Source organism: Artibeus jamaicensis, unplaced genomic scaffold (assembly GCF_021234435.1).
Source record: "Artibeus jamaicensis isolate MK-2021 breed Jamaican fruit bat unplaced genomic scaffold, CSHL_Jam_final scaffold_1019, whole genome shotgun sequence".
Lineage (NCBI taxonomy): Eukaryota > Metazoa > Chordata > Mammalia > Chiroptera > Phyllostomidae > Artibeus > Artibeus jamaicensis.
Window position 1 is genome coordinate 24311643 of NW_026522025.1, and position 14273 is coordinate 24325915.

The 14273-nt window shown below is 41.1% G+C and overlaps 1 protein-coding gene and 1 pseudogene across 3 annotated transcripts in view; both read left to right on the forward strand.

Moving 5' to 3' along the window:
- The first annotated feature begins 1842 nt into the window (after positions 1–1842).
- On the forward strand, positions 1843–4624 carry LOC119051408 (nascent polypeptide-associated complex subunit alpha-like; annotated as a pseudogene).
- Positions 4625–9972: 5348 nt separating this feature from the next.
- MIGA1 (mitoguardin 1) overlaps positions 9973–14273 on the forward strand; it is a 75838-nt gene continuing 71537 nt past the window's right edge. Inside the window, exons 1-2 of one of the 3 annotated variants that reach the window (XM_037148125.2) lie at positions 9973–10067; positions 14033–14146. In XM_037148125.2, the coding sequence (XP_037004020.1) occupies positions 14048–14146 (99 nt within the window). In that variant the 5' untranslated portion in view covers positions 9973–10067; positions 14033–14047. Of the gene's footprint in view, positions 10068–11461; positions 13128–14032; positions 14147–14273 lie in introns of those variants that run through there. The other 2 variants (XM_053655517.1, XM_037148126.2) reach the window with 2 other exon arrangements.

Consider the following 14273-nt stretch of genomic DNA (forward strand, 5'->3'; position numbering starts at 1 on the left):
TGTATTATTCACAATATTCTCAAGCCCAGCATTGAAGAACTCAAGTATTTGTTGTTTCTCAACTAGGGGTAGTAAATATTTGTCCCATGGTGGATATTTGGCAATATCCCTGATGAGGACTGGAGGAAGAATGATTTAGTCACCTTCCATTGCATTAATGTGACAGGAGAGTCCAAAATGTCTTTAGTACCACTGTTGAGAAACCCTGATATAAACTGAGTCTGTGTAATATATTTTTGGTTGTGAGTGATGGAAATTGAACCATTGTTCCTAATTTCATGTACATGGATTTTGTAGGGGGCAAGAAAATAGTTTTATTCTTTTTCCTTATTGTCTCTGAAAATCTCTGAGGATCTCTCTGTCTTCCTAAGACAAAATCTTTTTTTTTTAAATTTTAATTGTTGTTCAGCCCTGGCTGGTGTAACTCAGTGGATTGGGCTCAGGCCCGCAAACCAGAGGATCACAGTTCGATTCCCAGTCAGGGCATATGCCTGGGTTGCAGGCCAGTTTCCTGCAGGGGACACACAAGAGGCAACCACACATTGATATTTCTCTCCCTCTCTTCTTTTCTTCCCCTCTAAAGATAGATGAATAAAATCTTTAAAAAAAACTGATACTGGCTTAAAGGCTGAGTAAAAAGATTTTTAATAGGCCAGAAAAAGAATGATTTTTAGGCAGATGAAAGAACATAGGCAAAGGCACATCCGCAAGAGACAGTGTGCCAAATTTGGGAACCTATAAGGGTTTTCAGTATTGCAAGAGCAGAGTCTGATGGCAGGGGATCAGAGACAGAGTAGACAGCGAGGGCAGGTCAGAGTGACCTTGTCTACTAAGTAAACTTTTCCTCTAGAGCTCCAAGAAGAACTTTTGAGAAAAGAAGCAACACGGTAAGATTGCTATGTTACATGGAGAGCAAAGACTGACATAGATTACAGGCAGACTGTTGCAGATTCCAGACAAGGGAAGGGATGGATCTAGCAGTGGAGATGCTATGAGAGCTGGGCAGGAGATAAAATCAGTAGAGTTATTTTATTTTATTTTATTCAGCACTTTTTATATAATCAGTAGACTTTCAAATGACTACATGGGGGATACAAACTTGGAAGTTTCCTGTGTACAGATCCCCTTTATTGTTACCTGTAGTGTGTGTGTGTGTGTGTGTGTGTGTGTGTGTGTGTAGTTCCCTAGCATGTCTTTCTGACTCTAGTCTCAGTTTATTTTAGTCCAAGGCCATACTTCTGAACACAACTCTTTCTAAAGCACAAATCCAATCTCTTTACTCTCAATGACCCCTTGTTGCCTCAGAGTTGATTTTTATTTTTCTCACCAGGGGCCTAGGATGAGACAAGCATGTTGCCTAGCTGCAATATCTAAGGATCTCTCATTGACTGAACCAGAGAGCACCTCTTCAAATGGTGTGCCCCAGGCAACCTGTTTGCTTCATCCTAGTTCCTCGTAGCCTTAGTTTGACCCAAATTTACTCCTCCCACCCAATCATCTTATTACATCCAATCAAATACCCTGTCCTTCAACTATTCTAATCTATAGAATCTATTCTAATCTATATTACATTTTCCTGAAAGGCAAAACATTTGCTTGTGCCTCTTCTATTTAGTGCTGCTTTCCCTAACTCTACCCTTAACCCTAACCCTAAGGTTAGAACACCCTTTTGCCCTTTGTGCTTCCTCTTAAAGGTGAGCTCCACTCATCCCTCAAGAGCCACAACTTTGGAGAAGCCTTCTTCAACTCTTCTAGGACCTGAGGGCCTTTCCTTCCATCTTATGGCATATTTTCTAGTGATATCATACTGTGGATTATAAATTATAAATTGTACTTTCTACAATGGGTGTGGGGCAGGCTTTTGTTTGCATGCTCTCTTCCTTGGTTCCACATTCCCCTCACCCACTCCACAAAGTGCCCCATGAAGCCACAGAAACCATCCCTGCTTCAGAGCAAGAGTTGCCACAGTCCCAGGCTGCGACAAGGTCTGGAAGAGAATCCGACAGTGATGGATTAGTGCTAGAACTGGAGAAACAAGATTCCACACAGGCAACCACACAACAAACCCAGCTGGCAGCAGCAGCTGAAATCAATGAAGAACGATTTGGTAAAGCAAAACGTAGCTGGAGTGAAAAGAAGGCATGGGCTGGTGTAGCTCAGTGGATTGAGTGCAGGCCTGCGAACCAGACAATTGCGGTTCGATTCCCAGTCAGGGCATATACTGGGGTTGCAGGCTGGTTCCCTGCAGGCCAGTTCCCAGCAGGGGACGCACGAAAGGCAACAGTACATTGATGCTTCTCTCTCTCTCTCCTTCCCTTCCCCTCTAAAGATAAATAAATAAAATCTTAAAAAAAAAAGAAGGCATGGAAGGCTATGTTCACAGGTCTTCAACAGGTTACAGGGGTTACTAGGTTCCCTATGCAGAAATCCGAGAATATCCTCTTTGTCGTCACAAAACCAGATGTCTACAAGAGCCCAGCTTCAGATATCTACATAGTCTGAGGGACAAGTCAAGATAAAAAATTTACCCTAGCAAGCACAACTAGCAGCTGCCAAGAAATTCAAAGTTCAAGGTCAAGCTGTCTCAAACATTCAAGAAAACAGTCTCCAACTGTAATAGAGGGGAGTGAAAGAGAAGAGTTTGAAGCAACAGGTGCATAAGTTAAGGACATAGAATTGGTCCTGTCACAAGCAAATGTGTCCAGAGTGAAGGCAGTCCAAGTCCTGAAGAACAGTAGTAATAATGCTGTTACTTCCTTGGTTAGGTTTATTCCTAGATACTTTTTTCTTCTTGTTGCTATAGCAACTAGGACTTTTTTCTTGTTTTTTGTTTCTCATATTTTGTTGTTGCTGTACAAAAGTGCCTTTGATTTCTGAATACATGACTCTAGTCCAGGAAGACAAACAATCTAATTAAAAAATGGACAAAAAGCCTAAACAGACACTTCTTTAAGGAGGACACACAAAGGGCCCAGAGACATATGAAATGATGCTCAGCATCACTAGTCATCAGAGAGATGCAAATTAAAACCACAGTGAGATACAACTTCACACCAGTCAGAATAGCCATCATAAACAAGTCAAGAAACAGTAAGTGCTGGTGAGGTGGTGGAGAAAAGAGAACCCTAATGCACTGTTGGTGGGGATACAGACTGGTGTAGCCACTGTGGAAAACAGTACAGAATTTCCTCAAAAAACTAAAAATGAAACTGCCTGTTGACCCAGCAATTCCACAGCTGGAATTATACCCTAAGGATCCCGAAACACCAATTCAAAAGAACCTATGCACCCCAATGTTCATAGTAGCACAAGGGCTGAAAGATACCTAGGTGCCCATCAGTAAATAAGTGGATCAAAAAACTGTGGTACATTTATACAATGGAGTACTATGGAGCAGAAAGAAAGAAAGAAAGAAAGAAGGAACTCCTACTTTTTGTAACAGCATGGATGGATCTGGAAAGCATTATGCCAAATGAAATAAGCCAGCCAGTGAAAGACGAATACCATATGATCTTACTTATAAAAGGAACCTCATGAACAAAACAAATAAGCAAGCAAAATAGAACCAGAGACACTGAAATAAAGAACAAACTGACTAACCAGAGGGGAGGGGAGAGGAGGATAATAAGGGGAAGAAGGGAAAGGCTCATCAAGGAACATATATAGAGGACCTGTGGACAAAGCCATAGGGGGGAAGGATGGAAGGCGGGAGGTGGGGCTGGGTGGGGCGGGGGAAAGTGGTGGCAGGAAAATGGAGACAACTGTACTTGAACAACAATATAAAAAAATTCTGCTGGGAAAAGGAAAAAAATGTAACCATCTAAAAATGAGAAACTTTTTTGGTATTTCAAAAGAGTAATTTCAGCTTGGATTGAAATGTGTAACACTTCTATCATTAATAAAGTTATGGCTTCTTGTGGGATGAAAAAATAATAAATGTGCATTGTAATGTCATTATAGTTGACCTTTGAAAAATGTAGGGATTACGGTTTTGCACCCCCATGCAGTTGAAAAATCCATGTATAACTTTTTTAAAAGGATTTTATTCATTTATCTTTAGAGGGAAAGGGAAGGACAGAGGGAGAGAAACATCAATGTACGGTTGCCTCTTGTGTGTCCCCTGCTGGAAACTGGCCTGCAACCCAGGCATGTGTCTTGACCGGGAATCAAACTACGATCCTTTGCTTCACAGTCCCACGCTCAATCCACTGAGCTACACCAGTCACGGCCGTGTATAACTTTTGATTCCTCCAAAACTTGACTATAGTCATTCCCTAATATCTGAAAGGAACTGGTTCCAGGACCTTCCCCAACCCTAAACATTTGGGGTAGTAGGGAATCTACAGGAATAGGGAGTCTGCAGGTGCTCGAGTCCCTGACATAAAATGGCACACGACAAGGCATGCAGGTGTCTCTCCATGTACATGGATTCTCACCTGTGGATTGAAAATACTGTTGGTTAAATCTGGAGGTGCAGAACCTGAAGGTGAGGAGAGCCAGCTACATTGAAGAAATCCACGTTGAAGTGCAACTTTGCAGTTCCAACTCCTGTGGTTCAGGAGTCAACTACATTATACATTGCAATGATTTGTTCACTTTTCCATCTCCTGAACGAAGGCGGTGATTTTTCTTACTCATCCTAGTATTTCCAATATTTAGCAAATGGCACAATGTAGGAAATGGACCAGTCAATAAACGTGCTATTGAAAAAGATGAATGAATGTGAAAATATGAAAAATATAAAATATATTTTCTAACATGGGGAGAGGGCAATTTTCTTATACTTTTTGAAATATCCATTATTTAAATATATAGATGGCAGATGCAGGCAGCTCTTTTCATTTTTTTTTTCAGTTTAGAAATAGCACCTGTTTTTTTATACTTTTGAAATGCCATTTCTAAATGTGCACAATAGGAAATCTTGTCTATGTGGTTTAATTTTAATTTTGTTGTTCTTTATGTTAAAGGACCTTCAGAATAAACTTATTTATCTAAGCTCTTAATAGAACAACATTTGTATTGTTTAACATTCATTTTCTTTTCTTTTTCATTTTCTATTTTGATGTAAATGCTTCCCCACAGAACGCCCACCAGGGGAGCAGCTCAATGCTTTGACAACTGCTGAAGCGGTGTAGGGAGGGGGCATGCTCCAGGTCATTCGCTGGCCTCGGACCTCTTGCTTTTACCATTTTCATAGTCTCCTTAAGCCTTGATTTTTTTTGATCTAAGAAATGGCAATAATAATTGTGAGGGTAACAGCTTGAGATTTAATTCACATACTTTACAATTCAGACACTCAAAGTATACAATTCAATATTTTAATATACTCACAGATTTGCACAACCAACACCACAATCTAAGTTTGGAACATTTCACCACCCCCAAAAGTAGTCCCATACTCTTTATTGGTCACCTCCATTTCCTCCCAACCTTTTCAGCCTGAGGCAACCAACCACTAACCTACTTTCTATCTCTACAGATTTACCTATCCTGGATATTTCATATCAATACAAACATACAATACGTAATCTGTTATGGTTGGCTGTTTGAAGTAACGTGTTTCCAAGATTCACCCATGTTGTAGCATGTATCAGTACTTCATTCCTTTTTATGGCCAAATAACTTTCCATAATGCTTATACACATTTTATCTATCAATTCACCAGCTGACAAACATTTGAGTTGTTTATACTTTATGAATAATACTGCTAAGCTCATTCTTACACGTTTTTATGTAGCTGTATGTTCTCATTTCTCTTGGGTATTATATAGGAGTGGAATTGGTTCATATGTTTAATATTTTGAATAACCGAATCTGTAATATTTGTTTTTAAAATTTAATTGTTGTTCAAGTACAGTTTTCTGTCTTTTACTCCCATCCCAGCCCCCACCCAATGCTCCCCACCTCCCTCTCATTTCCACCCTCTTAGTTGTTGTCCATGTGTCCTTTATACTAGTTCCTGTAAATCCTTCCCCTTTTTCCCCTGAAATTCCCTCCCCTCTCCCCTTTGGTCCCTGTCAGCCTGTTCTGTATTTCAGTGTCTTTGGTTATATTTTGCTTGCTTGTTTGTTTTGTTGTTAGGTTCCTGTTAAAGATGAGATCATATGGTATTTGTCTTTCACCGCTTGGCTTATTTCATTCAGTGTAACGCTTTCCAGTTCCATCCATGCTGTTGCAAAGGGTAGGAACTCCCTTTTTCTTTCTGCTGCATAAAATTACATTGTGTATATGTACCATAATTTTTGGATGTGAATAGAATAGATGCTTTAAATTAGCCTCTAGAACCATACTCTGAGTTCTAGATGCTTTGATTGGCTTAGTACTGACTCGTAGGGGAGTTCTGTCAAACACTTTTGCCTGGGTGGTGAGAATTATGTAACGGTAGCCAGTAGAAGCCCTAGGGCATTATATGGATTTGAAAGGAGGCTCTGGGTTATTTCTGGGGACTCTGCCAGGTTTTAGTAGATAATGGAAAAGGTACTGTAATTGGATACATGAATTACCTAAAAGAACTCATCAGCTTATATGCTGTAATTTTTTTAACTCCCCAAAGTACTAGACTTTGGTCAGGCTTAATGTTGTTACTTAATAAGTTCTGTTTCCACCAATAATTCATGAAATACATTGACCATATGTTGTCTCAGCTGCAGCAAGCAGTGATCCTAAATATCCCAAATAAAATATCAACTAAACCCAATCAGTGCAGTTAAATCTGACTTTGGTGCCTTCTTCTTGTGGCCCACTCCTGAATGCTGGCTCTTTCCTTACAGGGCCCTTTTGTGGGCTCCTCAGTGACTGCTCACCTTGCTGATGATCTCTCTCTGTTTCATTTCCTAATGGTGGGGGTTGGGGGAAATCTGTGGCTAACCACTTAAATGATCCACTTATCTTTGGGTTTGAAAATACGACCTTTTAAGATTTGGCTCGCCCTGGCTAGTGTAGCTCAGTGAATCGAGCACGGGCCTGTGAAGCAAAGCGTCGCCTGTTTGATTCCCAGTCAGGGCGCATGCCTGGGTTGCAGGCCAGGTCCCCAGTAGGGGACACATGAAAGGCAACCACACACTGATGTTTCTCTCCCACTCTTTCTCCTTCCCTTCCCCTCTCTCTAAAATAAATAAATAAAATATTTTTTAAAAGATTTGGCTCAAAGTTTGGCTACCTTATGTAGCATTTATATGGCCCACAGGAAAACTTTTCTTGCAAACATTACAAGTACAGGCCACTCCTGCTGCAACTCTCTCTCTCTCTCTGCTTTGCCATCAGAGGCCTCTTTGGATGGTCTATTGACTTTAGACTTTTTCCAGGTGACATAAACTAATGTGTACAAAGGTCAAGTTGTCTGAGTTTCTTAAGGCTTCTTTGCTTTACTTGAGGTGGGGATAGGATGGGATAAGCACTCTCTTCTCCTCACTCTTGGGTAAGGGGAAGGGAAATGCACAGCACTTCTGGAAATGACCTCCAAGGAATTTTCATGCTCCAGTCTTATTTTAAATCAATTTTGCTACTTCATTCCCTGAAAGTACATGAGGACTGAGGATTCCTAAATGGGCTTTGCATTCTCCTAGCATATCCTGTGCGGAAGGTCTAGCATCATATTTTAGAATATTCAAGGCACTTGGAATCTATTTTTCTTAACCATGGAGCTTCTGCCAAAAGACATGAAAAAGCCTACTTAAAATTCTACGTATCTTAAAAGTATTTGCTAGCATTGTTCTAAGTTCTTAACCATTTTTTGGTATCAAGGGGCCCTTTGACATTCTGGTGAAGCCTATGGACCTCTCTCTCAAAGTAATGTTTCTATGGGCATAAAACAAAACATATAGGATTACAAAGGAAAAAAGAGTCTATGGAGATAAAAGCAATTCAAGTTAAAAACTTACCTAAGAATCTTAGTGATTTACAATGACTATTACATTTGTCTTCCCAACACCTAGTGAGGAAACTGAAGCATAATGAGGTTAAGTGCCTTGCCTAAGGCCGCATACTTAGTAAGTGAGAGAGAAAGGACTCAAACTTTGGCAGTCTGACCCCACAGCACTGTTTTGAAAATATGCATATAGGATCCTCCAAACTCATTAGTGGTTAATGTAGCAAGAACCTCAGTATGAGAACTGTAGAAACAACTAATACTACTGTATGAACTCCACCCCCTAGTTTGGTAAATATTACATGATGGCTTTGGTTGTCTGTGGAAGGGGCAAACCTTTATAATTATTCCAAGTCCCATTTTTTTCCTCTGGGCCAGAATACCAGAAGACGTTAAGTCCAAATATGAGACAGTGTCCAGCTGCTGCCTATCCTATTATTTGAGCCACTATTTTTTTCCTTGTGGCTAACAGCATCCCAATACACCCAATAATGGTAAAATTGAATATTCTGGCAACCCAGAAAAGGGGATGCTTGGAGTAAATTACATTGATTTAAAAAGTAAATAGAAGCCCTGGCTGGTGTAGCTCAGTGGATTGAGCGCGGGCCTGCGAACCACACAATCGCAGTTTGGTTCCCAGTCAGGGCAAATGCCTGGGTTTCAGGCCAGTTCCCAGAAGGGAACTCATGACAGGCAACCATACATTGGTATTTCTCTCCTTCTCTCCTTCCCTTCCTCTCTAAAGATAAATAAAATCTTTAAAAAAAGTAAATAGAATATGGCATTTCTTATTCTCCTGTTAAAGGGTAAATTTATACTCAGTGTATAATATCACTCTCGTGATTATTGTGGAATTAAAGAGGATAATATTCTTAGACAAGTTGCTTTAAGTGGTAGTCATCATTATTACTGTTCTTCCCATTAGACTGAATATTTGCAATATGTGGGAAGTTGGGAGGAGGCAGAAAAGGAGATGGAGGAATAAACAAAAATAGCCTTACAAATCCAGGTTCTTCAACTGTCAAGAGAACTAATTAGTCTATAAATGTAAAATATTTCCACATAGAACTCAATCTGTGCATTTTTACTTATTTTTCATCTAGTAACATCACATATTGGTATTGTCATTCTCCCTGTTTTGCATTTTGACTAAATAAGAATTTTGAAAACCATCAGAAGAATTGTTGATTCTAGTTCCTTAGATTGGAACAGTAACACTTGACCTCATGTTTTAACTATCCTTACAAAATTATTTTGGCTTTTCAGCATAATAATTCTTAAATCTACAGTCCTGATGGAATCTTTTGGCTTAGGACTGCACATAGAAACAGCATCTTGTTTTGTTTTCCTCCCTCCAGTAGTTTACTATGTGTTAAGCAGAACCTCAGAGCTCTGCCTAACCCCTGGTAGTTGGCCATATTCACACATTACTTGGTAGCCTAATTTAGTAGGAAATGTGGAGAAAAGCCAAAGAGGAATTTAAATCAATAACTTCATCATCAATACAGGGTTGGAATATTTGTTAATATTCATTCGTTTGGGGGCAGAGGGTCTCTAGTAGAATTTCTCAGTCTGGGATCTATGAATCGGTTTTGAGTATATGAGTGTGTATGAAGCTGGCTCCAAAAAAACAAACAACAGCAAACTGGCCTGTTGTGAGAGGTTGTCTTGGGCTTTGGTGAATTTTTTTTTGAAGAATTTTTCAACACCTTTGCCCACATTTCATGATGGGTAATTTACAAGTTCACCTGCCACACCACTCAGTGTTCATCTGAGTGTTTTCACGCGTACACACACGTATCTTTTAATAATGTATAAGCACGGGTCTATGTGCATTTTTCTGAGTGAATGGCCCCATAGTTTTCACCAGATAGGCAGAATGGTACTAGATACCACAAAAGGTTACAAACTAGGATACTAGCTTTTGACAGCATTGTAAAAGACCTGCATTCTTCTAACCTACCTTCTGCATTCATCTGGAACAGAACGGCAGGGCTCTGCCCCAAACAAAAATGGCGGAAGCTGCTTCACACGTAGCCCCTCACGCAGAAAGGCTGTACTACCTCGCCACTTTCTCTCCACCTTCCCACTCCTGACCCCGGAAGGACTCCGCCTTGGTGGCCGGGCTGCTGCTGCTGCTCAGTGCCTGGCTGCAGCTTGGAAGAAGGCGTGAGCCGTTGGCACCTGCCTACTGTGCTAGGTACGTTGTACTAAGGTGAAGGGTGGGGCTGCTGGTGTACGGTCCGGGTGTCAGCCTTAGCCTCCTGTGCTGGGTGGAGAGCCGGGTGGAGGAGCGGAAAGCCGGGGGTCTTCTCCCGTGGAGGGGGAGAAGGGGGAGGCGCACAAGGGAGACGCTGCATTGGGGTGAGCTCTACTCCGACCCCGAGGAAGGTTTCAGGTCAGTAAAGCCGAGAGGAAGCTCCTTTTGATAAAGGAAAAAGGAAGATTGCCTGGGAGAGCGCAGTGGGAGGTGGGGAGTCCCGTAGGAGGTGGGGCAGCCAGTGCGGTCCAAGTTTCTGCTTGAATGCCAGTGATTGGAGCAGGAAGGGGATTTTGAGTGGGGAAGATTACTCTTCCTTTGAAGATGCTTCAGCATCAGGGGGATTGTCAGCCTGAGCCCTTCTGTAAATGAAGTCATTTAACATTTATTTCACTGAGGGATGACTCTAAAGGTTTTGCGCTTGCACAGACTTTTATTATTATTTTTATTTTTATCATTGTGGCAACTAAGCATTTTTGCTGTGTCTCTTATAGTTCGGTTGTACAGATTTATGCTTCACGTCAAATTTTGGGGGATATTTTAGACTTTTATTCTTGCTTGAATTACACATCCAAGTTGTAAAATAGAACTTTAGGATGTTTAACACGCAAACTCTTACACTTATTTTTAACTCTCCAGTGGTTAAAATGGAGAGAAGCAAGCACTAATTTGTACTACATAGTTCAGTTTTGGGTGATGTTTTAAAACACCCCTCACAAATGTGAATAATCATGAGACTACCTTCATGTTTCTTTTAATTAATACTTATGAAAGCACCTGAAATGACTGGTTTTCAAAAGTTATTCAGTTGTTAGTGATTGAGTTTGGAATTACTTCCTCACTTTATTTTTTATTATTATATTTTATTGATTATGCTATTACAGTTGCCCTGATTTTTCTCCCTTGTCCCCCACCACCCAGCACCCACTGACTTGATCAGGTAATCCCCCACCATTGTTCATGTTTGGCTACTCCATTTCTTATACTGTAGTTTACATCCCATGACTGTTCTGTACCTACCTATTTCTACCCTCACCTCTTAATCCATTCCACCACACCATCCTCCCATCTGGCAACCATCAGAATGCTATTGGTATTCATGATTCTGTCTCTATTCTTCTTTTTTGCTTAGTTTGTTTTTTAGATTCAATTGTTGATAGATACATATTTATTGTCATTTTATTGTTCATAGTTTTGATCTTCTTTTTCTCAAATAAGCCCCTTTAGCATTTCATATAATAATGGTTTGGTAATGATGGATCCCTTTAGTTTTTTCTTGTCTGGGAAGCTCTTTATCTTCCCTTCAATTCTAAATGATAGCTTTGCTGAGTAGCTGTCTTGGCTCTAGGTCCCCACTTTTCATGACCGAATATTTCTTGCCAATTCCTTCTAGACAGCAAAGCTTGTTTTGAAAAATCAGCTGACAGTCTTATGGAAACTCCCCTGTAGGTAACTAACTGCTATTCTCTTGCTGCTTTTAAGATCCTTTCTATCTTTAACATTTGGCATTTTTGTTATGACGTGTCCTGGAATGGGCCTCTTGCATACATGTTGCTTGCGACTCTCTGTGCTTCTTGGACATTCATGTCTTTTACTTCATCAAATAAGGGAAGTTTCTTTCATAATTTTTTCAAATAGATTTCCAATTTCTTGCTCTTTCTTTTCTCCTTCCAGCATCCCTATGATGTGAACGTTGGAATGCTTGAAGTTGTTCCAGAGGCTGCTTATACTATCCTCATTTAGGGGAATTCTTCTTGTTGTTCTGATTAGATGTTTCTTGCTTCCTTATGTTCCAAGTCATTGATTTGATTCTCAGCTTCATTCACCCTACTCTTTCCCTGTAATTGCTTTTTATATCAATTAGTGAATCCTTTGTTTTTGACCAAATCTTCTTTATACCATTGAGGTCCTCCCTAAGTTCCTTGAGCATCCTTATAACTAGTGTTTTGAGCTCTGCATCTGATAGATTGCTTATTTCCCTTTTGTTTAGCTCTCTTTCTGGAACTTTGATCTGTTCTTTCATGTTGGCCATGTTTCTTTGTCTCCTCTTTTGGGAGACAAAAGAGGAGTCAGCTTCCCTGAGTTTGTCTGTGTGTTAGGTAGAGCTGCTATCTTCTATGACTCCCTGTCTTGGTAGCATGTCCTAATGTTGTAGGTGTCCTGTAGGGGCTAGTGGCACAGCCTCCCCTATCACCCAAGCTGGGTACTTGAGGTATGTCCTCTGTGTGAGCTGAGTACACCCTCCTCTTGTAGTTGAGCTTTGATTGCTGATGTCAGGTCAATGGGAGGGATTTGCCCAAGCCAGTCAGCTGCAAGGACTGGCTGTGACCACTGACCACCTACCTCCTCCCTTCGTGGAGGGTCCACTGTGCAGGGGCAGGGCGGTAGCGCTCTGACAGGGTGTACAGTCTCTCAGGTATCCTGGATGGTGCAAGGCAAGGTCAGCCCCCACCTGCGTTTGCCCTGGGCCACCCTTCATGAGCTACAAAGCAATCTGAGATGGCTGCTACTTGTGCTGGGATTAGAGATTCCCATGTGAAGCCAAGCTGTGAATTTAGGCTGGCTGTGGCTAGTGTGGGGTCTGGGGCCACTTAATAAGAGGCGGGAGGGCTGGGGGCTTACTGAGGCTGACTGTTGCTTGTTTGATAGGATTTAGGAGGTTGTGAAACATAAGCCAAGACTAGTCATTCATATGGAAAAGTCACAGTTAAGAGTTCGGGTGGGCCTGTAAATTGAGGAAGGGAGTCTCACTGGATTACAGAGCAGGGCAAACTGTTAGCAGGTCCATGGAGTCTCAGATATGGCACCTGCCTGCTGGTTCTGTGGCTCTGTGGGCAAAGGATGCAGAAAAGAGGCCATGGCCTCTGCCCAACTTTCTGTCAGGGTGAAAGCTGTCCCTCAGCTTTCACCTTCATGCCAGACACTTCAGTTCCTCCCTGTGTGTCACCGGTGCCTTCAAGCTGCTACCCCAGGGCTGGAGCTCAGAGGGAGTATATCTCAGTAAGTCTGTGTATGGGTTCTTTAAGTGAAACTGCTTGGGACTCCAGAAGTTTCTTCCACCAACTTAATCCCCACTGGTTTTTGCAGCCAAAAGTTATGGAGGCTTATCTTCATAGCACTGGAACTCTGGGCTGGGGAGGCCTGGTATGGGCTGGGACTCTTTGCTGCTAAAATATCCCTTTCAGATTATAATCCATCACATAGGGATGTGGTACCAGCCTATTTCTTGTCTCCACCCCCCTACCACTCTGGATAGATGTATTTTTTTTTTTAATTCCATAGTTGCGAGTCTTCCATTCACCTCGATTTCTGATGGTTCTGTATTTTAGTTATAATTTTGATGTGGTTGTGTGAGGAGGTGGGCCCTGTTTACATATGACACTGTCTTGACCAAAACTCCTATTTATTTTTAGAGAGAGGGGGAGGGAGGGGAAAAAGGGGGAGAGAAACATTGATGAGAGAGAGAAACATGGATGGGTTGCTTCTTTTATGTGCCCCGTCATGCCCTGTCATGCTGCGACATGCCCTGGCTAGTAACTGAACCTGCAGTCCAGGCATGTGCCCTGATTGGGATCGAATCAGACACCTTTTGCCTTGTGGGACAATGCCTGACCAACTGAGCCACACCAGTCAGGGCGAGAACCTGCAGTTCCCAAGTAGTAAAGGAAAATTCACTACTCAAACTCAAAAATTGAAATCTAACTCATTTTCTTTTTGGCTGCTTTGGTGATTAATAAGTAAACATTTAGCTCAAGTAAATTTGTCTCAGAACATTATTTTCTTCAGCTGAGTGTAATATCATGAATAATTAACTGCAAAAAAAAGCTGATAAAGTTAAAATTTTAATTTGGAAGAGTAACCAGAAATCTTTGTGGTTAATACATTTTGTGTTTCATTTAATGAAGATTAGAAGAGGAGTCATGTCAGAAGAAACAGTCAGCGAATCACAGTTTTCCTTGAAGACAGCAGCACTAAGAGCATTTGAACGGCCTCTGTCTTGGTACTATTCTCTCTCCCAGGTAAAAAATAATGACAGGAACACAAAATGGAATAGTGAGTTTATTGCTCAGAGCATATTTAGTTTACAGTGTTTAAATTTTAATTGAAGTTTTAAATGGTTTAGTCAAAATGTTTATTAAAGTAGAT